This window comes from Agelaius phoeniceus, chromosome 15, assembly GCF_051311805.1.
Source record: "Agelaius phoeniceus isolate bAgePho1 chromosome 15, bAgePho1.hap1, whole genome shotgun sequence".
Classification (NCBI taxonomy): domain Eukaryota; kingdom Metazoa; phylum Chordata; class Aves; order Passeriformes; family Icteridae; genus Agelaius; species Agelaius phoeniceus.
Window position 1 is genome coordinate 15,107,557 of NC_135279.1, and position 23,405 is coordinate 15,130,961.

Here is a 23,405-nt window from a genome sequence, read left to right on the forward strand (position 1 = left end):
GTTGAACATCCCATGCTGTTCAACTTTTCATTGTTATGTTCAAAATAACATGAATAAGAGGCTTTTTTTTTTCTTATAAAGAAGCATTTTGCATATATTTTAAACTGTACACATGTATTGTACTATAAGTGGATGTAAGACAATTATTTTTATCCCCTGGCTCATGATGAAGGAGGGCCAGCACAGGCCAGAAGTCCTTGTGCATTGGAGCAGTCCTGATCTGTCAGTTCTCTTCTCTGAGATGTGGATTAAAGTGGCAGCAGAGTAGGATCTCACCCTGATCAGAGAATACACCTTCCCATCCACGTATTGAATACCTGCAACCACTGTTTTCCAGACAAATGGCAGAGGGTTCAAATGGATAAAAATATATTAATGTTTTTCTCTTTCATCTCCATCCAACGAAGAAAATTTGAGATTGTGTAGGAGAGAAGATTCAGTCTCATTTTGCCATCTAGTGGCAACACCTTGGCTTGCTGAGATGCATCCCGGAAAAGCGAGCTGACATTAGCTAGAGGTGGGAATGAGTTCCTAATTCTTTGAAAAAATCAGTCATTTTTCTACTCCAAATACTAAGAAGCCTAGTTACATTTTATAGCAGCACTGCACAAATAGCCACGTTGCTAAAGTGAGTTTCCATTTGCAGGTACGTGGGTGAGCAGAGCCTATTTCAGCAGCCCACTGTGTTTAATCGTTTTATGAACCTGGATCACTAGGAATTTTTTTTCCTTGTGGATATGATTCATTAACTTCCCTTTCTACTTGCTCTTGGATTTTTATCAAGACAGTGGTATAGCCAAGCAGTTTATCTTTAGAAATATAAAGGACAGCTCAAGGCAGACTGGCTGGACAAGCCACTTCTTCATTCTTAAGGAGGAAACCCAAAAACTTTTAAACTTTTGAAAAGTCATTACAATTTTGTATTCAATTTATAGGTTTTTTATATGATTTTTTGTGCATGTCTGTATTTCAAGGTTTATAAGTAAGTAATATTATAAGTATTTTTTTATAAGTAATTACTTATAAGTAATTTTTTTTTCCTTTTTCCACAGTTTTGTGAGACACTGGTCATTATCTGGACCTGCAAGATCCTATGGTGCTGCTTTGGGGCCTTATGGAATAAGTGAGTATAGCCTGGCAAGTGGCAATGCTCTGGAGGGTTGGAATTGTTCTTTGGGGTCTGGAACAGTGGGGCTGCATCCCTGTGCCAGAAATGCTGAGCTGCCACAGCAGGAGTAAGCAGAGTTCTGGTTAATGGACCCACAGGGGAGCATTAGAGGTGAAATGGCACTGAATGAGTGGTGTTTGCAGATAAAAATATGCAGGGTCTATCTTAGATCTGTTTAGAAGCAGTGGAAAGCAGAGATGTGGCCACTGAGGTTGTTATCTATAGTAATGCAACTATATAAAAGCACAGGAATAACAGATAAGAAAATGTGTAAGAAAGAAAGTGGAGGGAAGGATAAGAGAGGAAAGATCTCATCACCTGTGGATCCAATAACTAGACTTGATTGAAGAGACTTGATTGTTGCAATTTTGGTGTCTGGTGGTCTGAGTGATGCTCACAATCTTGATCCATCCGGGTGGGGGAAAGCCCAAGGAACACCGGGGTCAGTGGGTAAATGCACATTTAGGTTTAGATGGAACATACGGGTACCTCCCCTGGGGAGGGGAATTTTACACTGTCTGAAGAGTCTTTGGTGGTTTATAACCCCTTTTAAGGCATGAGCCTGCCTCTCACTTCAGCAAAGTTAAGCCAGTTATGCCCCTCGGAAAGGATAAAAGCCTTCAGCCCCAAGGGGTGAATGTTCCTCACCCTTCCTTGCGGGCAGGGGCGGACATTGGCACGAAAACAAACGCCACGGTCTGTCTGGCCTTCTCCCTAACCTGGCTCAAAGCCCAGAGCCTCCGGGGGTGGGTGTGCACCTCCTCCGGCTCATGCAGGTCAGGTTTCACCACCACGGCCCCAGAAAGTCTGGTCCTCACCCCGGGCCGGCACAGCAGAGCACGGGGTGCCTCCACAACAGAACCAAGAACGAAGAACCGCTCAGAATCTGACACAGGTGCACTTCATAACACAGTGGAGATTTGGGCCAATGAACTCTTTCCTTGGCATCAGACATTGTTTGAAGGATTTCTTTCAGTAGATGTTTCTGATCCCCCCAAAATTTGCCTTTGTTAGGAGGCATTGGAACAAGCAGCACGAAGCCTTCCAGCTCTGCAAGTACGAATAGGTTCAAACCCGGACGTTGTTATCTGAGGTCTAATTACACTGATGATTGGACTAGGTGGTCTTGAATGCCTCTTCCAACCTTGACTCTTCTGTTATGAGAGTTTGGTGGTGCTGCCGTACCTCTTACAGCAACTCCTTGCGTACAGGTGGACAAGTGTAGGACAGAGAGGCAGAGCAGGGCAAGGCAGAGCAAGGCCAGACCCCCGCGGGTGCTGCCGGGGGTCCATCCGGGGAGGGGCGGCGCGGTGCGGGGGGCGGTGCTGCCTCCCTTCCTCCCCCAGCCCGACCGCAGGAGCGGCCAGAACGGCGGGAAAGGCGCGGGCAGGAGCGGCTGGATGGACGAGAAGGTGAGCGCTGTCGGGGCTGCGGGGAGCGGCCCTGAGGGCACGGCTCTGCTCGGCGGGGACCTGAGCCCCCGGGCCCCGGCTGGGAGCTGGTCCTGGTCCCGGCCCCGCGGGGATCTGAGCCCCCGGGCCCCGGCTGGGAGCTGGTCCGGGCCCCGGCTGGGAGCGCAGGCAGGGCTGGTCCCGACCCCGGCCTCAGCCCCGCGCGGAGCCGCCGCGCCCGGGGTCGGCCCCGTTAGCACCGGGGGGTGCGAGCAGAGCCGGTCCTGCCTCTCCACACAGCCCGGGCGCCCTCGGGCCGCTTCCCTGAGCTGGGATCCACAGCGGGGCCGGGCCACGAGACTCCGAGGAGGGAATGCGGCTGGGTTTTATCCCGCTCTGAGCACGTGTTCCCCCAGTGAGGATTCCCACCCTCGTCCGAAGTTGGTTTCTAGTCTTCATAAAAAATGAAATCCCTTGGAGGTGGAGAGCTGCCATCACCTCGTGGCATTCACGTTAGGTAGTGATCTTTTATCGCTTTTTATCGCTATTTATCACTACTTGCTGGTGATCTTTTATCTCCATCCTTTCCCGTAGAGGTGTCCGATAAGGGCCATTGACCAGTTCCTAATGCTGATAAAGAAGGTCGAAACGGATGTTTCAATTAGTATAAATCACTTGTTACTGAGTTTATTTTGTTTGCTAGGACATCCATGGTACTTAGTGCTCTGTCCCCAGGACAGCTCCTACCCCGATGGGTTTGGAGGATCGGGATCCGGCCATTCCCCCCCTGCCGACCCCGTGCACAGGGACAGACAGAAATGGGTTTAATTGCAGAGAGATTACCCTGCACTGATAATTCTACTGCTCTGAGGACCGTGAAGGACTAAATAGCACTTGTTTTGGCTGGTGTATTTGACGGCATAGCGACCAATTTTAGAAATTTGTGGAGATAAGATTTCCCCGGAGCCTGGGAGGTGGTGGAATGCATTATGAGGTTTAAATTCGTTTTTGTTGTGCCAGTATGCATTACCCGCTTACAGCTGTGGATACATTATATCTCCACCAAAACTTCCCTTTCATATTTTGTGTCAGTATTGGAAGCCGAGTAAATAAATTTCCCCCCTTTTGGTTGAAACTTGTGCTTCACATATTATGGTTATATTTTCCTCTGCCAAATTCGTGTTAACAGGCTGAGCTCCTAAATTCGTACAATTAACAATGCTAATAGTACACATTTAGGAGAATAATTAGCACTGCTAATTATTCATTAGCAATAGTCATCGAAATGCTTTCAGGCTTAAGCATGATTACAGCCATTAGCACAGTGACCATTACAGATGCAGAAAGTGAAGTTTTCTATCCGGTGGGTCAGGTTTGGTGATTTATGTGCTCAGTCTGGTTCATTCTGGTGCTGATTCCTTCTGTGAGGAGAACTCCTTCAATGGAAAACTTGATTTTCAGTGGAGACATGCTGGCATCATTTCCAGTCTCATTGTCTGAAAAAGTGAAAGAATACAAGTCTCGTCGGGGTTTTCCCGGATAGGTTATTATCCCGTTAAAAACAGGGAAAAGCCACGGTGCACTAATGCTGTTTTGCACTTTTTGGAGACACTGCTATCCATAGATTCCCAAGTGAGTGTGCCCCGAGGGTTAGTTAGTCTCAGGCATTGTTCTGTGCTACTTTTACCGTGACACTTTGTCCTGATTGTAAAGCTGTCAGACGATCCCCTTGAATGGAAGCTGGAGCACCTCATTCAGGGTTTGCATAAAATGCACACCGAGACCACAGCGATTATTTACCCTGAGTATGTCCCTCAGCCTTGTCTGGCTTCGGGCTCTTTTTCAATGGGCCATCAGCCCGTTCTGTGCCTCCATTTGACTGGGGTAAGATGGGCTAAGGAAAACCCATTGAATTCTGCCTTTTCGGCCCATTGTACCTACTTACATGGAAAGTGTGAGCTTGTTTCACTGCTCAGACTAGAGATAAAAGCCCCTTTTCCCATTCAGAAGATCTCTGTTCTGTCTCCTGGAAGTCCCCGTGCAGTCCAGCTAAGCAGTGAAGATGTTCAGGAACACATAATCACAGAATGATTCTATGCAGGTGCTTTTATTGAAGAGCTCTGGCTGTCAGGGGCACAGATCCAAATCTGACTGATATGGGTTCGGGATGAACACGTTTTTATACCTTTATTGTCATATAACTATATATTAATTATTAAACTTATATTGTTCTATTGAATACATTGATTTCATCCAAGCATGGATTTTGTAATTTCCATCAAACCCCCCAAACATCATTTCTCATTATTCTTGTTATGATTAAACAATAATTATATCCAATTACCTAACAATCATATAATTTATCATAGTCATTAAATGCTTATACAGGTGCAGCCTGACATTTTCCCAGGGCCTACCAGGCCTATCCTTCCTTTCTAACTTCCTTGAATATTCCAGGATTTTAGAAACATTTTATCCCTATACTATCAAAAGTACCCTTGGTCAGGGCCAGTTTGAAGCAAGTTACATTTAGGTGCCATGCTGGTAAAAACTCCATCCTGCTGTGACAGGATCGTGGGGTGTACTGCTCCTGTTGGAAATTATACAGATTTTACATTTTCTTGCTAACTTTAGTCAGGGTTTCTTTCACCTTTGCCCCGGGGGAGGACAATTGCAATTTTTGGAATTCTTGAAAATAACACTTGATTATCTAATTCTTTCCATCTCTGTTTTCTCGATGGACGAGCTGTAGATCCTAGTTCTTGGGAATGGTCAATTAGTCTGACATTGCACGTAGAATTCTTGGTATCACCATGAAAATTACTCCATCCCACATCTCACCCATATTACAGAGTTTTGGGATGGAGTGAATTTTGTGGTGATACCAGAAATGCATGCAATTAGTATTCCACAGGTGGGGATTTCCTCATGTTCTAAAATCTCAGTAGCACTCCTGGACAATCGTTCATTAAAGGCTGTGTCTTTTCTAATTTCATCTCGTTTTGTAACAAGGCCAAGGATTTGGCCAGTCTTCAGGAGATGCAGTTAATTTTCCAATCTGTGCAGTGTCAGGAGCACTTGGAGCCTACATAAGCATTAGCTAAAGTTTTTCCTCCAACTTTTGTTTTCCTTTTTGTCCTCCTGTAACTGTCTCTGCAGCTGTTCTATTTTCAAGGACAATTATAATAATTCAGCTGCTTTCCAGTCAGTTCTTGTTTCTCTTTAATATTATCTCTTCTGTGCTGGCAGGCAACCTTCCACTAGCCCAGGTTTCTTCAAGCCCCATCCAACCTGGCCTTGAACACTTCCAGGGATGGGGCAGCCACAGCTTCTCTGGGCAACCTCTGCCTGTGCCTCCCACCTTCACAGGGATGATTTTCTTCCCTGTATTCAATGTAACCCAGTGTCTTTCCCTTCAAAGCTGTCATGATGTAATGGGTCACCTTGACTCTGGTCTCCAGCTCCCTCTTGCAGCACCAGGCAGCTGCTGCCTGTGTTTTGGCTTTGCAAGCCCTTGCAGAGCTGTAGGAAACTGTTGTTTGGGCTCTAACAGAGTTGCTGGACTTTGTGTCAGGTGGAGCAGGCTTGGACAGTCCTTAGGATGGGAGCATTGGGAGGCTCTTCAGGTTCCCTGAGAGCAGAGGGGTTCGTTTGCCCCTCCGTGTGCTGGCCAGCAATGGATCCTGTGGTTCCCTCATGGGGTTGGGATGCTCCCAGCTGGGAGGCTGAAAGCTCTCTGCTCACAAATCACCACCACCATCTCCTCCTTCAGACATGGACCAATGGAATCAACGAGGCCAGCAAGATGGCCCTGCTCGCCTGGGAGAAGGAGACAGGAATTGAGCTGGTGCAAATCAACGGGCAGAGGCGCTACGGGGGACCCCCTCCAGGTACGGCAGAGTGGGGCCCAGAGGGGACTCACCCTTGTTAAAAATAGGGTAGAAACTGCTGTAAAATAGTTGATAATTGTTAAGCATGTATGTCGTGAATGGCGGAAGAAATGCCTCACACAATATGCGTGAATAGCAAATCCCAAAGTTTATTGAAAGCTCACACATATTTATATTGGTGTTAATGAAGCTTATACATATTGCAAAAGCTGAGCTCATTATTGGTTAAAGCACACTTAGATCAACCACACCTACTTCTATGCTCTAATGATTATTTTGTTTCTATGTTTACATTCTTCTAGCTTCTCTACCTAGGCTATCTTCATTTTCTGGCGATTTTCTCCCCCATCTTCCCGTTTCAGTGAAGGTCACTATGACCTTTGTCAGTGATTGGACACTGGTTGCATAATCCCCAGCTTGTTTCCCCTATCCTTATCCAACGGTATCACATCGAAGTGGCCTTTCTCAGCTAGCCAATTATCCAAAAAGCTCTCCACACATGTACCATAGTTGGTTATGGTAAAAGGGCTTAAAAGGGTGGTTATATGAAATTAGACTGAAGTAAAGTGCACCTCTCCCCAAGTGACACCAGCCAGCCTGGACAGAACTGTAATGGCCAATCAAGTGCCTTAAACCTTCATGCAAATGAAGGATCCCAAGAGAAACTAATCCAAAGGGATAAAAAACAGGATAAAAAGGGGCATCTGACCCAGGGAAGGTAGGTGGCCTCAGTGAGAAGGAGGGTGCCGCTGTACCTGTGTCATGGACACATTTTATGAAAAATCCTTTCCTTAGGATTTTTTTTCCTGAGAAGCTGAGAGGCCTCAGGAACAAAATGTAACCAATGGTTATCTGCTGCTGTGGAATGCAACAGGTGCATCTGGGATTGGGCTCATGTGGTTGTTTCTAATTAATGGCCAATCACAGTCAGCTGGCTCAGACTCTCTGTCCGAGACACAAGCTTTTGTTATCATTCTTCTATTCTTAGCTTGCCTTCTGATGCAATCCTTTCTTCTATTCTTTTAGTATAGTTTTAATCTAATATATATCATAAAATAATAAATCAAGCCTTCTGAAACATGGAGTCAGATCCTCATCTCTTCCCTCATCCTCAGACCCCTGTGAACATTGTCACATACCTGGAACTTTAGGACATCACTGGTGCTGCAGCATCCTCGAGGGAACGCTCCCCCTTTCATTTTTATTACAACAAATGCTGAAACCACCTTTAGTACCGGGAGTCAGGTCCCGTTTTCACAGCCGTGTCCCCGTGTCCCCGCAGGCTGGGTGGGCGGCCCGCCGCCGGCCGGCACCGAGGTGTACATCGCCAGGCTGCCGCAGGACATCTACGAGGACACGCTGATCCCGCTGTTCGGGAGCGTGGGCCGGCTCTACGAGTTCCGCCTGATGATGACCTTCAGCGGGCTGAACCGCGGCTTCGCCTACGCGCGCTACGCGTCCCGGCAGGACGCGCGCAGCGCCATCGCCGCCTTCCACCGCTTCCAGCTGCGCCGCGGCCGCGCCATCGTCGTCTGCTGGAGCACGCAGAAGCGCGAGCTGCTCGTCAGCGGCCTGGGCGCCTGGGTGAGCCAGCAGGAGCTGGAGGCCACGCTGCAGAGGGTCACCGAGGGGATCTGTAGTGTCACCCTGCACGCCAGCCCCTCCCAGACACAGGCCACGCTCGCTGTGCTGAAGTACAGGTCGCACGAGGCTGCTGCCCTGGCCAAGAAAGCTCTGATGGAAGGTGAGTGGTGCTGAGGGATGCTGCTTGGGCTGGGCTTCCTGCCTCCAGACTTGGCTGCAAGGTGACTTCAGCCTTGAGACACCCTTTGCTCTCTCCCTGTGTCCTGTGGGATGCCAGCTGCCCATGGTGCAGTTGTTTTCCAGCAGTACTACTGGTGGTGGGGTGAAGGGGCTGCTCAGAGCAGGAGCATCACCAGTTCAGGGCACCCAGAACATTAACCAAGTCATTAAACCTTTCCAGTGGACCTGCCCAACACCTCAGTGTCCCTTAAACACTCCTGATGGAGCTGCTCAATCCCTCTGAGCCCTGTCCCATGACTGCAATGCCCTGAGGGGACACACTTCCCAAACATCCAACCAGGACCTCCATAGTCTTGGTTTGTACCCATTCCTGCCCCAGCTGAGGAGCATTTGGCTTTGATACTTGTTCACCTTGGCCCTAAAATCATGCTGCCCCTAAAATCCTGGAGAGGGATGGGATGGGATGGTGCTGGAGGGTAGGTGAGCATCTCCTGTCTCCTAGGGAACCTGAGGCTCGGGGAAGCAAAGATGAGGGTGGACTGGCTGGATCCCCAACTGAAGCAGAAGCTGCAGCTGTGTGAGGAGGAGCCACCATCCAGCTGGGTGCAGGGAGGTGAGAGCCCAGCAGTGCCCCTGCCTCTGTCACTGCAGAACGTGCTGGACTGCCTGAACACGCTGTGCTGGAAGCATCACCTGAGGACACCCCTGATCATGACCAAGTGTGTCCAGATGAACCCCAACGGGTGGCAGCGGTTCTGGTACCAGGTGGCCATCCCGGGGTCCCACGTGCCCATCAGTGGCTTCACGTGGATCTCACTAGACAGGCAGGGCCAGAGCGAGCACGAGAAGGCCAAGGTGGTGGCAGCCCTGCACGTTCTGCGAGTGTTGGCTGAGTCCTTGGTGAGTCCTTGCACAGCCAGCTCCCTGCCATTCCCAAAGGGTCCCCTGGGAGGGTGGGGCTGTGGCATTTCTGGGAGGGAGCCGGGCTGGCTGGCACGGCTGAACACTGTCAGTTCTGAGCTGAGGATTTCTGATTGGAAGCACAGCATGCAAGAGGAGGGGGGTTGAGGCTGAGGGCAGAGCCTGACCCTTCTCTCTCCCCTGCAGGGTGCCAGCTGAAGTAGCAGCTGCTCTGCCACAGCCACGACTGAGCCCCAGCCCTGCTGGGCTCCCGGCCCTGTTCCAGCTTTCCTTGGAGTTGTTTGCATCAGTTTTGAGAGCTGGGTCTGGAGGATAAGGGCTGCTGTCCTGTTCCACAGCAGCCACCCTGTCCTCGGGCAGCCCTCGAGTTGGTTCTAGTTTTGGGTTGTTGGTTTTCCTGTTGCCCAGTTTGGTTCTGTTAAGCTGGTTGGTGTGGTGTTGGAGAGCAGATCCTGGAGAAGCAGCAGCAGCTCTTGGAGGGGCTGTGCCAGCACTGGATGCCAGTGTGATGGAGGGAATTCCTCCACTGGCATTCCTGGCTCCTGAGGAGCAGCCTCAGGGGAGAACAAGGCCACACACAGAGAGTGTCCCAGGGGTCACAGCTGTCCTGTTGGCTGGTGGAGCTGCTGTGTGGGGAGAGGAGTGCCTGAAACCTGTTTGCATAGTGAGGAAGCAGCTGTGGAGTTGGCAGCTGTCCATGAATGATTCCTCAGCAGTGGCATGTCTGGCCACACATGTGTTGTTCTTTTGGGATTAAAGAGTTCTGGAGAGCACCAGCTGGGTCATGTCATCTTTTCCTCTGCATCCTCAGCTCCTGGCCTGTCCAGTGCATCTCAGTGCTCTCCCCACACACCAGGAAAGGCAGGGGAAGGGACAGGGTGGGATCTGGAGCCTTCAGAGCCTGGTGGGTCTATTGTGTGGGAAGCAGCATTCCCTAACACCTTGATCTTTGGTGTCTTCTACTCACTGGGCTCTTTCTCACCAGCTTTTGATACCCCTCAGGCTCCTCCAAGTGCCTCCTGATGTCCTCCCATGTCTTTTGGTGGTTCTCTGGGATATCTGGAAGCACCTTGTGGGGGTTTTTCCTTTTGTTTTTCTCTGTCTTAGGGAATTTTCCCGTTTTTGTTGCTAAGGAGCAATAACCATTCCAAGGGAGGGTCCTGCCATCCTTAGCAGACACCTGTCTTAAAAACCAGGACACCCCTTTATGCTCTCCAGAGCACACATTCGGGTGTCTGTTTTGTTGATTGCCCACCTCCAGCCCCAGGAGTGAAGCCCTGGGCCAGCAGTGCCTGGGGCTGCTGCTGGTGCTCCAAGGGCTCCCAGGCAGTGCTGGGAATCCAGTGGGGGATAGGAGCCAGGAGTAGAAATGCTGGAACTGCACCAGATCCTCCCCATTCCCCAGCAGGTGCAGGCCATGTCTGATGCTGTTCCAGGCCCTGCTGCCCGCTCTGCCCCTCCCCAGGGAAGGACCCAGCCTGGGAGGGATCCCTGTCCCTGCTCATGGTAGGGACCCCCTCTGTGACCCACCAAGTCTCTGGCAGCACCCAAGTCCCATCCCTCTTCTTTTGGAAATCCCCAGGATCCTCCAAGAGTCTTGGGGTGCACTCTTTAGGTTCTTTCTTGCACTCCCAGGAGTCCTTGCCTCATGAGGATGAACCATCAGCACAAGGCACTGGGAAGTGAAAGGCACTGAGTTTATTTCTAACAGAGCTAAAGTCTTAATTAATTAACAAAGGGTAATTGACCTGCTAGGACAGCAGGACAGGAAAGTGATGAACCTGTCAGGACCCCATGTGACCCCCTCACCCCTCCTGAGAACTGCCCTGCCTCCCCCCCATCCCAAAACAACCCAAAGGACCCCCAAATTCACCAGCAAACCCCAGCATTATCCCCCTTCCAGCACTGCATTCCCCACCAGAGCCCCCAGCCCTGTCTCTCCATATCTCAGTACCCCCCTCACCCAGCAGGGATGTTCAATCACAGCCCCTTCCCCCATCACCCCTCCAGCAGGAGCCATGTCCCGCCATCCCTCCACTGCCCACACCCGGGACCCACCAGTGGCCCGGTCAGTGACCAGAGCCCCCCAGCCCTGTCCCCCCAGGCATCAGAGTCCCCTCTCATCCACAGAGCCCCCAGCCCTGTCCCCCCATGCATCAGAGTCCCCTCTCATCCACAGAGCCCCCAGCCCTGTCCCCCCATACATCAGAGTCCCCTCTCATCCACAGAGCCCCCAGCCCTGTTCCTCACCTCAGAGCCCCTCCCCGTCCCTCACGGACCCCAGTCACGGACCGTTCCCAGTCCCTCCGGCAGGACCCTCAGCCGCCCATCCCCAGCCTGTCCCTCCATCCCAGGGCCACCCCCGGTCCTCCCGCGGCGCCCCCTGCCCCCCATTACCGCTGTCCCCTGCGGGACCCCTGCCCGCTCCGACACGCGCTGCCCCTTTAAGACCGCGCCTACAGCCCAGCTTGAGTGGCAGCCCTAGGAGCCAATCAGAACGCCAGCGTCCTGCCCACCGACTGTGGTAACATTGCAATGAGGCCACGCCCCGCAGGCGGGCACTCCCAAGGGCTGCGGCTCTGATTGGCCGCGACCCACGAGGAGGACGCAGAGAGCCCTGCGCCAGGGGCGGGGAGGGGGCGGCGCCCCCGGCCCCGCTCAGTCGCTGTCGCTGTCGCTGTCGCCGCTGTCACCTCCCTCCGCCGCCGCCTCCGGCTCGGCCTCGTCCCGCAGGTCGGCGAAGAAATCCTCCCCGCTGCCCAGCGCCTTGCTGCTGAGGGCGCGCAGCGGCCCGCCCTTCTTCTTCTTCCGCCGGTAATCATCGACCACCATGGAGCCGAGCGCCGACACGTCCCAGAACTTCACCTTCTGGTCGTGGCCGCTGCTGGCCAGGAGCTTCCCGTCCGCGGCCACGGCCAGCTGCTCGATGGGCTCGCCCAGGTGCTGCCCCACGCAGCCCAGCACGCGGTTCGGCAGCACGTTCACCGCCCTGGGCACGGCACGGGGCACTGAGGGCCCTGCAGCGCCCGGGACGCCGCCTGCCCTCCTGTCCTGTGAGCTGGGCAAGGCTGATCCTGTCCCACACCCTCCTCGTTCCACCCCGGCCCATCCCACATCTCCCCTTCCACATCCCATCCCATCCCATGCCATCCTCCACAATTCCCTGTCACCCCCTCCCCATCCCACCCCACCTCATCTCCAGCCCACTCTTCTCCCCATCCTATCCCACCACGCTCCCCTCCCTCTCCCATCTCACCCCCCACAATCCCTCCGGATCCCACACCCTTCCATCCCATCGCTCTCTATTCCCCCTCACCCCATCCCACAGCTCCCCATCCCTCCCCAGCACAGCCCTGAGGATCCCACACCCTTCCATCCCATCGCCCTCTATTCCCCCTCACCCCATCCCACAGCTCCCCATCCCTCCCCAGCACAGCCCTGACCTGATGACTCCGTCCAGGGACCCCACGCACACGATGCTGTCCGTGATGGGCACCATGCAGTCAATGGTCTCTGCCCTGAGGGCAAAGCGGTCGCTGGCGGCCCCGAAGCCGTCCCAGTTGAAGAGGTAGATGGTGCCTTCACTGGAGCCACACGCCACCTTCCTCCCCCTCTAGGCACGAGGGAGGGCAGTGAGGCAGAGCAAAAAACGGGGCAAGGACAGGGGGCTGTGGGATCCTGCTCCACGCTGTGGAGCGGAGCCAACCTTCATCAGCACCACAGAGGTCAGGTCGCCGTTCTGCGGCTCCGAGAGCAGCTCAAAGCGCCGTCTCTTCACGTTATAGACACCCAGAGTGCCATCGCCACTATGGGACGTGGAAGGGACACGCTGTGAGCACGGGACATGGCACAGGGCGCTCCAGCCACGAATGGACACGGCGAGCCCGACCCCACGAAGCCCCTGCGGTACCAGGCTGTCAGTAGGATCTTCCCGTTGCCATCCACAGCCATGGCACTGATGTACTCCTCCTGCTGCCGTGCCTCCAGGATGGCGCTGCCCCTGCGCAGGTCCCACACCTTCACTGCCCCGCCGTCGTCACCCGTGGCAAAGATGTGGTTGTCGATTGGCAGCACGCAGTTTAGAGCTGCTCTGCAGAGACCCCGGCCCACGGTCACGGCTCCCGGAGCAGCGCTGCGGGCTCTCCCTACGGCCCAGGGCTGCGTGGCCGTGCCGCGGGACGGAAGGGGACAAGGAGACAATGCCCCACCGTTGAGCCCAGAATGAGCCGCCTGCATGGACTTACTCGTGGGCCTTGGGGAAGCGCGTTTCCAGCCGTCCCTCCTCCGCTGTCAGAATGTGGATGGACTTATCCTTGGACACAGTGAAAAGCTCTGGAGAGCCGCGTTAGTGCCCCCCGCCCGGCGTCCCCCGGTGCCACCCCACGTCCCCCGCACTCACTCTGCCCGTCCTGGGAGAACGCCGCGTCCCGGCACGACTTGAGGTGATGTCCCGAGGACCAGAGCTGCCGGTTCTCCCCCTCGGTGCAGGAATACGAGTACCTGCCGGCACGGGAGTGCTTGCCGGGACCCGCGGGCGGCCGGGGAGCCCCGCTCAGCGTGTCCCAGCCCCGGTCCCCTGTACTCACAGGTACACATCGCCGTCCACGTCCCCCGCGGCCAGCAGCGGCCGCGCCGGGTGCAGCGCGATGGCGTTGGCCGTGGCCTCCAGACAGATGTCCTCGGGCGTGTCCCGCACCCGCGGCTCCCGCGCCGCCGGCTCCGGCGACTCCTGGGGCTCCTGGGGACAGCGGGGCCGTGGGACGGGGCCCGGGGGCTCCGGGCTCCCGCAGCCCCACGCGTGCTCACCTCCTCCATGGCGGCCGCCATAGCTCCCTGCTCATTTGCATGGTCACGCCTTCCATCATTTACATATACCCGCCCCTCTGTTTACATGGCACCGCCCGCCCGCGCCTCTCCGGCACTGCGGGGCCGGCCCGGCTGCGGGATGGCGCCGCCTCGGGGCTCCGCCGCCTCGGGGCTCCAGCCTACGGGCGCCCCTGGCCCCATTTCACCAGGCTGCTCCCCGCCCGCCTCCTGTGTTGCTGTTCTTCAGCGCTTCACCATTGGGAGGTCCACAAGCTGCTTAATTCGCACCACAGGCTCCCTAATTCGCACCGTCATCTCTTTCTGATCCCAGGAGGGGGGGCAGCCAAGGACCAGGTGCCACTTCGGCCCCTTGCAGGGTCTGGGGGCTGTAGCCCCCCCCTAGAGACCCCAGCCCAGCCAGGGAGCACCCGCAGCACCCCTGCCCGAGGAGCCATCCCAGCTCCCTGCTGGCCCTGCCCTGAGGGAACGAGCCTTGCCTGGCGCTAGCCCCATCGTACCCTTGGCCAGCGCTTAGAGCAGCTTGCACAGCCTCTGCTTCAGGTCATTGCTCTTGCTGTACCCAAGCTCAGGGTCCCATTTCTTCCTCCCACCCTGAGGTACATAATGCTCAGCTGGGATTACTGCCCTCAAATTTGTTAATTTTATACAGGGATGCTGCCCCCAGCCCAAAAGGCTCCCACAATAAATACACTGAGCAACGATTTGCCCTGTCAGCCCCAACAGTGCCTGGTAAGTAGAAGAGTCCTAGCACCCCTGCTGCTCCAAAGGGGGCCAGAATGTGCCCAGGCCCCTCCTCTCTGCACACACAAACAGATGCTCACACACAAATTTAAAGAGGTTTTATTAAGGCTACAACATTTACACAGCACAGGCTCTACAGCAAAGAACAGAGGGAGGGAAGAGCCCCCAGCCCTCCCCAGGAGAGAGTGGACGGTGTGTGGAGCAAGGACAGCACACCAGCAGGCTCCAGGAAGGCAGCTCCCAGTGGGCCAGGATTCCAGGAGAGGGAGGAAGAAACAGAAGAAATCAGTACTTGGGACGTTTCACCTCAACCCTGGAAGAGAGAGAGGGGCAGGAGAGTGGTGAGGATGCAGGGCAGGCAGCTCCACCCCCCCACCTCCAGAGCTCAGCACTGACATCCACACTGCCACACCACAGAAGGTGGGGGAGCCCAGCAGGGACCACTGTACTTACCCATCAGCCTCCAACTTCTTCCTTTTCTCGATGATCTGCAGAGAAAGCACAAAGTCCTGTTACCCTCAGGGGATCTGGCTGCTCACAGCTAGCAGAGGGGCTGAAGGGTGCCAGATACACCTGGGGACAGCTGCAGCCAGGCCAGAGCGAGCTGAGGTGAGCTAATAGGCTGGAGAAGCTTGGCCTGTTTGCCCTTTCTGGCCACCACAGACCATTTATTCTCACCTTCCCCAGCCCATCCCATACTGCTCACCCTGCCAGGACAACCCTCCAGCTCTGCCAGCTGGCGAACAGGGAGCCACTAAACATTTCCTGTCCCCTACAATCCCCTATGGATGGCTCCAAACTGATGGTTTTGGGCACATTCATCTGCTGCACAGCCCAGAGCAAAAAGCCCCAGTCTGGGGCTGCTCCCAGGACAAGGGTCCCAAACAGAGCTCCAGCCACCTCTGCAGTACTGAAGCCCTGAGCATTTGGCTGATGCTCTGGCAAGGAGCAAACCCAGCTGGTAGGAGCCAGCCCTGGTGCTCACACGCCCACTGGCCATGCCAGGACAGCGAGGACAGGGCTGGGTGGCAGCTCCTGGCACAGCAGCCCCAGCCCAGGCGGGCACTCACGGCGCTGATCTTCTTCCACTGCCGGTCCAGCTCCGCCTTGTCGTTGGTCTCCTTGAAGCGGCGCGTCTTGCGCCCCTCGGACATCTTGATGCCGTACTGGAAGGCGGCCCTGGAGAGGGAGCAAGACATGGCTCAGCACTCACAGGGCATCCCTGGCCTGCCACAGGAAGGGACACATCTCCCCAGCCACGAGCACATGCTCCAGAGCTGGCCTGAGCCCCCAAAAGCAGCGCCTGGGCCAGAGTCTGGCACAGATACATTTTATGAAAAATCCTTTCCTTAGGATTTTTTCTCCTGAGAAGCTGAGAGGCCTCAGGTACAAAATGTAAGCAATGATTATCTGCTGCTGTGGAATGCAACAGGTGATTGGTCTCATGTGGTTGTTTCTAATTAATGGCCAATCACAGTCAGCTGGCTCGGACTCTCTGTCCAAGCCACAAGCCTTTGTTATTATTTCATTCCTTTTCTATTCTTAGCCAGCTTTCGGATGAAATCCTTTCTTCTATTCTTTTAGTATAGTTTTAATATCATATATATCATAAAATAATAAATCAAGCCTTCTGAAACATGGAGTCAGATCCTCATCTCTTCCCTCATCCTCAGACCCCTGTGGACACCATCACATGAGTCCTCAAGAGTGACACTAAAAGCAAACCAGCCCCAGGACCCACAGCTCCTCCTCAGGTTCTCACAAGGGAGCCCCCAGCTTGCTTTAAGCTGCCCCAGCACCCAGGCTTGGCCAGCATGGCCATCCCACCCAGAACCCTCCCTTGGCCCCTCCTGAGGGCTGCACTCACTTGGGCAGAGCCTCTTTGTTGTTCATGTACTCGCTGTACTCCTCCTGTGTGTCAAAGTCCCAGCGGCCCAGGGGCCCCTTCTTGTTACCCTGCAGGGAGAGAACGACTCAGAGCAGCTCCTCAGTTGCTGGGAGGGCTTCTCACAGAGCCCTGCACACCCAGCCACGAGGCTCCATCTCCCACCAGCCCCAGATCAAGGGCCTTGGCTCCAGATCCCCTCCCCAAGAAGTTCCAGACAGATTTTGTGGAAGTCAGAATGAGTAGCATGCCTGTCAACACCTCTGGGTCAAGTGCCAGTGACACCTGTTTGCTCCCCAACACAACAGGGAGCAGATCAGCAAACCCCAAAGCTCACTCAGCACCCAGCTCCAGTGCTGCTTTTTCCCCATGGGATCCTCTCAGCTGGCATTGGTGCCTACTTTGCTGGCTGCTCCTCAGGGCTGGTGCCAACATACCTGATCCATTTTGCTGTAGTCCACCTCCTCATCACTGTCCACAGCCATATCATCCATTCTGGAGAGAAAAAGCAAGGAAAGGGTTCAGAGTGGGTCCATGAGATGGGCCAGGACCTTGGAGCTGGTGGGAATCATGTCTCATGGCCTCAGACCAAACACACTCAGTTCCTAGGCCAGAGGGAAGTGGCCCCAGCTGCAAGCCCTGCAGGTGACCTGTACCACAAGGCATCCAAGGTTGGAAATGCTTCCAGGATGACTCTGCAGGCTGAAAGATGTTCCTCTCCCACTGAGGGAGGCCACAGCTTCACAACCACATGGATTAACTGGGAATCCAGCAGATTCCCAGCTACCTCAGCCTCCCCCTGGCTCTGAGGGGCAGCAGGCTCCAGGCAGTCACCCACAGCAGAGAGCAGCTAAGAAGGCCCAAGGGCTTGAGATGGTTTTCCCAGTCAGCTGCTGCCACAGACAAGGCCAGCCCTGCTCCCCACCAAGCAGTGGGGTTGATGTTCAAGTTCTTACTGCCAGAGAACAGCAGCCCCTCAGCACAGCCTGCTCCCACCCCCAGCTCCCCACTGCTCCTTACGTGGCAGGGTAGCACTCAGCATAGCTGTTGGACATGCCAAAGAAGTCTCCCAGCTGCTTCTTGTCTTCTGGCTTCTTCAAAGTGCCAGCAGTTAAGGAAAGCACCACATGAGCTGAGCCTTACAGCTGCAGGCTGGGCACAGCCAGCTGAAAACCCCCTCCTGCCCCAACACAACCAAACTGGGCAGTGCAGAGCTTTTGTTTGGTGTGGGAGAAGCATTTTTGTGCTACCAGGTGAGGCAGGACAGCCCCCCAGATGTGCCTGTGCCTGCAAGGGCAGCCCAGCCCCACAGCCAGTCAGGCTGGCACAGACAGAAAAGGATATGCCTCTGTTCCCTCCCAGCCAGCAGCTCCAGCAAACTTCTCATTGATGGACTTGATGAGCTCCTTGGCTGAGCCAGGTCCTGGGGTAGAGAAAGCAGCAGGTTACATTTGGGGAGGAGAACAGCTCACTGCACAACACTGGGGCTGCGCAGATCCCTTTGGGACACAGTAACAGGCAGGATAAGCTGCCTCACATTAGGTACAAGAGGAGCAAACCAGTTTGGCACTGATGGGATGGGCTGATCCCAGGAGCCCTGGAATCTTACAACAGTTTGTGTTGGAAGGGATCTTGAAGCCTGTCTTGTTCCAACTCCTTGCCATGGCAGGGACACCTTCCACTATCCCAGGGTGCTCCAAGCCCCATCCAACCTGGCCTTGACACTTGCAGGGATGGGGCAGCCACAGCTTCTCTGGGCAACCTCTGCCAGGGCCTCCCCAGGCTCACAGGGAAGAATTCCTTCCTAATATCTAATCTACATCTCTCCTCTTATAGCTCAAAACCATTCCCCCTTGTCCCATCCCTCTCAGATACCCACCCCACTTGACTCACCTTTGTCAATGTCTGTGGGCTGCAAAGAAGAGGGAGAGACAGTGTCAATGACACAGAGCTGAACCACAAACCCAGCAGGCTGGTGCCAGTGCTGCCTCCCTTGCTGAGGGACAGGACAGGCATCCAGCCACCCAGCAAGCTCTGGGGACATGCAGAGCTCAGCAGGAGCTGACACTGGCACATGCAGGGGCACAACCAGAGATACCCAAAGCCCCCCAGTGCTCGTGAAGGACTGTCCCACCTGAGATCTGCCTTTTGTGGGACATCTCAGGTGGGACAGCCCCACAAAGGGCACACCTCAGGTGGGACAGTCCTTCACGAGCAGAGACTCACCTCATCATCAGCCTTGGGCTTCTCAAAGTAGCTGTGCCTCTTCTTCTCCTCCTCACGCTCGCGGTCCCTCTCCCTGTCCCTCTCGCGCTCCCGGTCCCGGTCCCGCTCTCGCTCCCGGTCTCGCTCCCGGTCCCGGTCCCGCTCTCTCTCCCGGTACCTCTCCCGTTCCTTGTCCCGTGGCATCTTGGCAGTGGAGGGAACATAATCCCCAATGTCTTCAAAGATACTACAAGTGGAAAAGAGCCTGGAGTTACATATGCTGCAGGAAGAGGCCATAACCACCTCCTTGTCACCTGGAGCACACAGGACCAGCACCAAGAGCTAAGGACACCAGATATGGAAGTGGTTTCCACATCTGTCAGAGGTATCACTGCACCTCTGCTCCCTTCTGCTGCAGGACCTGAGTTGTGTGGTCCAGGGCAACAGTGAGCCCTCACCTGCCTCAAGTCTGAAATCCAAACCAGAGCTTGCCTTCAGCCTTGTCCTACAAACTGTAGGTCCAGCAGCTCCAAACTCATCCCTCTCTAAATGTGGTGGGCCAAAAAGCCATTCCCTAAGGGACAGAGCTGTGACCCCATAGCCAGAGAGCAGAGAGGCACTTACTTCATATCAGCTTCAGGAGGCTTCTTCTCATCCAGCTTCCCTGCAAGGACACAAGAGCAGTGAGAACCACATCATCCACTCTGCCCCCTGTGCTGCCCCCCTGTCCCTGTCCAGGTTCCAAGCTGCAGGACTGGCAAGCCTGGAGGATGTCACCTCATACCCAGCCCCCCCAGGAAGCCACTGTGTCGCCCCCAAGAAGGGGGGGGGACATTTCCCCAAGTAACTGGGCCTTCATCAGGAAGAGCAGAGCACCACAAGGTACCCTCCCTCACAGCTCTCATTTCCCAGCAGCCTGTCCAATGTGCTCCTGCCTTCAGGACTCAGCACTCAGAAAATCACTGCTCTCCAAGCCCACTGTCTCATGGCACAGGGGAAAACCACAAACCAGAACACATCCTATTCCCTTGGGATACGCTCCAAGCACTAAAATCCTATTACTTGGTTCCTTTCACCTCCTACCTTTGTCTTTCTTCTTGAGCTTCTTGTTGCGGGTGCCTTGTCTGAGATAGGAGAGGATCTGCGTGAGCTTGCTGATGACGATGTCATTGGTGGTCAGCGTGGTCTGGGCCTGAAAGGGAAATCCACGAGGAAGCATCCCCACTTCTTTGACAGGAAACCCCTCCCAGAACAACGTGCTCTGGCCAGCTCAGAGCAGTGAGGTGGAGCAGGGGCAGCCCAGCTGGGTACCTCCATGGTGGGGCAGTCGGCCTTGCTGCGGATCAGCGTGGTGGGGATGTCGGTGTCGGCGTATTCATCATCCAGATCCACCACGTAGGCCATCCTGCCCGGCAGGAACAGCTCGTTCCGCTCGTACGTCTTGTTCTTGAACAGGATGCGGTAAATGTTGCGGCCTGGGCAGAAGGAAAAGTGTGGGAAAGCAGAGGATAAGGCCAAAGTGAACCATCTTTAGTTTATCAGCAATATGAGATCACGTCCTAAGTACACACTTCCTTCAGTCCCCAAATTCAGGAATTTCCCCCTCCAATGGTTTTCATGCCTACATTCACCCTCCAGGATTTCTCCCACATTCACAGCTCAGACAAGGTGGGGAACAGCCACATCAACACAGTCTTACCCAGCCGGGTCTTAAATTCAATTTTGTTCTCAGGATCTTCATCTTTCCTAAACAGAAACAGAAACCAGAAGTGTTAGAGCCAAGTGAATGGTTCCTCTGCATGCTCCTCTCTGGCAAGCAGCTGCACTCAGGAATGCCAAATACTCAATCACTCACTTAGTTTCTTTCTGGGGCTTCTCCATCATTTCCTCCTCTTCCTTCTCCTTGCTGGCAATCTCAGCTCGTACCTAGATGCAGAGCAAATCCACACATTACAGCCCAACCCATGCCACTGCTGCCCTTCTGTGAGCCCCATCAGATCCCCAGCCCTGCAGCAACCCTTCCCAGGAAGGGAAATCCACGCTGCCAGGACCAAGTGGTAACACCCAGCCTGTGTGTCTGAGAGACAGGCCAAGAGCAGCACTGTGATATCTGCACTCACCTTCTGCAACAGGGCAAAGTCCAGACCCTTCACCAAGTGAGTGTGCTCCATGTCACCACCCAAGAACTTGGACTCCTGGATCAACTGTCTCCTCTTCTCTGCAGCAGATTTATCCCTGTGCAATGAGAGCAGAGGCAGGTGAGGGCCAGCCCCCCCAGCCCAGCCTGGCCAGCCCAGCCCCCAGCACAGCCCACGTACGCCTCGGCCGTGGGCCCCACAGCCCTGTAGTTGGCCGTGGTGCTGATCAGCTCTGTCTCCTCGTAGTCCTTGTTCACTCCATCCCTCCTCTCCTTGGCTCGGTCACGGTACTTCTCGGCCAGCTCCCTCTCACGCTCGATCTCCTGCTGCCGCAGCTTGGCGTAGTAACTGTGGGTGGGACACAGCTCAGGGTTAACAGTGACCTGCTCGTGTCCTTGGGGTCAGCTAACAGCCCTGAGGCCTCACACACACCCACTCTGCTCCCAGTCCCTCCCCAGAAATGCACTACAGCACCATGGGACACAACAGGCCTGGAGGAAACTGCTGTACTGAGGAGCTCCGTCCTCCCTTCCAAAGGGAAGGGGTCCAGTGCAGTCCTGCTGTGCAGACGTGTCCCAAAGCACACAGGGAGCAGTGCAAGGTCCCACCACTGCCCTGCTCTCCCAGACACCCACAGGGCCTCTCCTGCTTCTTCTGGAGGTGAAGCTTCAGCCCCATCCTACTGCTGCCCACCCACAGCTGTTCGCACAAGCAGTGACAGTTCCTCAGCCTGAGCTCTTCTCCAAAGCTTTTGAGTAATCCATTCAAGGCCCTCTTTGGGAGCACAAGAGACCAGAACTGCTTCCACTGGCAGGACATGATGCATAATGACAAGTCCTTCTGCCTCTCTTTCCCCACTTACCTTTTCTTCTTCCTCCTGCGAGCAGCTGGATCTTCATCCTCGTTGTACTCCCGGGGCATCCTGGAAAAGGGTGAAAAAACACATGTACAGTCTGCAGAGCCACATGGGTGACAGATGAACAGAACAGTCCCTCAGACACAGCACAGCACTGAGGTGCTCAGAGATGGAACAGAACAGTTTTTCACCCTTAATTTTCCTCTAATTCTACACTGTCAGCAGGGAGAGGAAGGGAAAAGACTGATTTTCACTAAACCAAATCCACCTCCTGCACAAAGTGTCTTAACAGCCACGAAGCTTTGCTCTTTTCTTTACAACAGCCCTGACCCACCTGCTTCCCCCCTTCCCACACTCACTGGCAAAAGGCCCTGTAGATATTTCCCTGCAGAGTGCAGGGGAGAGGGTCAGCTGGGCCCAGAGCCCCAGAGGGAAAGGGATTGTCCCATGGACCTGTGAAACAGAGCCCTACTCACTCATGGTGGCGAGATTTGGAGGGTGGCGCAGATGTTGGCGCAGCCCGCGGGGTCATGAGAAGCTTCCTGAAGTCTTCATTGGTCAGCTTGGACCTGCAAGGGAGGGAAGGAACAAAAACCATCACTCCCAAAGAGCTCTGGAGGAGGAGCAGGTCCTGTGTGACCAACATGGGCACCAGGTACCCGTGGAGAGGGCCCAAAGGCTGGAGTGCACCAGTGACTTCCATGGGAACTGCCCTGGGGTCCCTCAGTGCTGCTCCAGCCCCAGCCCAGGGCCCCAGGGCTGTACTCACTGGTGGAAGGAGTGCGAGTCGTCCACATCGTGGCCCTCGGGGGCCAGGGGGTTGGAGAACGGCTCATCTGGGGACAGGAGAGAGAGAGCTCAGGCACTGCCTGCACAGCTTCACACCCTCCCAGGAGCCACGAAGGGAGCGGTGTCCGCCTGTGGCTCCGAGCTGGATCCCAGCCCGAGCTCACCCGGGCCGGCCTGCACAGGACACGGGGGTCCCGGTGCCACTGCCAGCCCCGCGGCTCTGTGCCTTCTAGGCGGTGTCCCGGGGCCCCCCCGAGGGTGTCCCGTCCCCCGCACCCCGGGACTGCCCCTGCATCCTCTCCAGGGCACGAAACACCGTTCGGCCCCACTCCCGGGGCGCCCCGGTGCCAATCCCCGCCGCACTCCCGCCTGGCTCCTCACCCTGGGCTGCCCAAGGGTCCCGCGGGGTCCCTGCCCGGCCCCGCGGGCTGTGGCCGCAGCCCGTCCTCCCACAGAGCCGCCCCTCGCACCAGGCCGGGGATCCCGGGGACAGGCTGGGCCTACACTGCCCCCCACCAGGCCGCTGCCGCCCGCCCTGCCACAAGCACCGCGACAGCCCCGCGCGGGCCAAGTGTCGGGGCCCGGGGGTGTCCGGGAATGCCCCGTGTGCCGTGTCCCTGTCCCTGTCCCCGAACTCACTGTCGCGGTCCGGCATCGCTGCGCTCCCAGCTCCGCTGAGCGACCCTTCCGCTCTGCGCGGCCCTCCCAGCGCACCTCGCGGCCGCCGCTCCCATTGGCGGGTGTGATCACAACGAGCGCTCCCATTGGCGGGTGTGATCAGAGAGAGCGCTCCCATTGGCGGGTGTGATCACAGCGAGCGCTCCCATTGG

At 55.3% G+C, this 23,405-nt stretch overlaps 3 protein-coding genes across 3 annotated transcripts; 1 reads left to right on the forward strand and 2 right to left on the reverse strand.

Annotated features, from left to right (window-relative positions):
* Window positions 1-2,568: 2,568 nt before the first annotated feature.
* On the forward strand, window positions 2,569-9,281 carry DND1 (DND microRNA-mediated repression inhibitor 1). Its single transcript, XM_077186605.1, has 4 exons — window positions 2,569-2,580; window positions 6,332-6,449; window positions 7,732-8,193; window positions 8,716-9,281. Exons 1-4 carry the CDS (start codon window positions 2,569-2,571, stop codon window positions 9,279-9,281), a joined length of 1,158 nt encoding a protein of 385 aa, XP_077042720.1.
* A 2,229-nt stretch (window positions 9,282-11,510) lies between these two features.
* On the reverse strand, window positions 11,511-14,006 carry WDR55 (WD repeat domain 55). The gene is made up of 8 exons (XM_054643193.2): window positions 13,941-14,006; window positions 13,721-13,872; window positions 13,534-13,634; window positions 13,379-13,466; window positions 13,045-13,224; window positions 12,841-12,940; window positions 12,578-12,747; window positions 11,511-12,123 (listed from the first exon to the last, which is right to left on the reverse strand). Exons 1-8 carry the CDS (start codon window positions 13,959-13,961, stop codon window positions 11,793-11,795), a joined length of 1,143 nt encoding a protein of 380 aa, XP_054499168.2. The 5' UTR covers window positions 13,962-14,006; the 3' UTR covers window positions 11,511-11,792.
* A 779-nt stretch (window positions 14,007-14,785) lies between these two features.
* Window positions 14,786-23,349, reverse strand: IK (IK cytokine). Its single transcript, XM_077186388.1, has 20 exons — window positions 23,215-23,349; window positions 22,556-22,622; window positions 22,263-22,355; window positions 21,793-21,852; window positions 21,111-21,278; window positions 20,913-21,027; window positions 20,648-20,718; window positions 20,492-20,538; window positions 20,104-20,267; window positions 19,876-19,984; window positions 19,417-19,456; window positions 18,814-19,039; window positions 18,481-18,499; window positions 17,932-18,010; window positions 17,608-17,688; window positions 17,025-17,082; window positions 16,570-16,658; window positions 15,773-15,881; window positions 15,156-15,190; window positions 14,786-15,015 (listed from the first exon to the last, which is right to left on the reverse strand). Exons 1-20 carry the CDS (start codon window positions 23,228-23,230, stop codon window positions 14,988-14,990), a joined length of 1,674 nt encoding a protein of 557 aa, XP_077042503.1. The 5' UTR covers window positions 23,231-23,349; the 3' UTR covers window positions 14,786-14,987.
* Between the last annotated feature and the right edge of the window lie 56 nt (window positions 23,350-23,405).

Excerpts from the sequence above, each read along its gene's own strand:
- IK (XM_077186388.1), bottom strand. Across the intron at positions 21,028-21,110 it reads GTGGGGCCCACGGCCGAGGC|GGATAAATCTGCTGCAGAGA; the intron begins GTACGTGGGCTG and ends CTCATTGCACAG. Across the intron at positions 15,016-15,155 it reads AAGAAGTTGGAGGCTGATGG|GGTTGAGGTGAAACGTCCCA; the intron begins GTAAGTACAGTG and ends TCTCTCTTCCAG.
- DND1 (XM_077186605.1), top strand. Across the intron at positions 6,450-7,731 it reads CTACGGGGGACCCCCTCCAG|GCTGGGTGGGCGGCCCGCCG; the intron begins GTACGGCAGAGT and ends GTGTCCCCGCAG. Across the intron at positions 8,194-8,715 it reads CAAGAAAGCTCTGATGGAAG|GGAACCTGAGGCTCGGGGAA; the intron begins GTGAGTGGTGCT and ends CCTGTCTCCTAG.
- WDR55 (XM_054643193.2), bottom strand. The coding sequence starts at position 13,961 with ATGGCGGCCGCCATGGAGGAG. Across the intron at positions 13,467-13,533 it reads GTTCTCCCAGGACGGGCAGA|AGCTTTTCACTGTGTCCAAG; the intron begins GTGAGTGCGGGG and ends GCGGCTCTCCAG. Across the intron at positions 12,124-12,577 it reads TCCCTGGACGGAGTCATCAG|GGCGGTGAACGTGCTGCCGA; the intron begins GTCAGGGCTGTG and ends TGCCGTGCCCAG.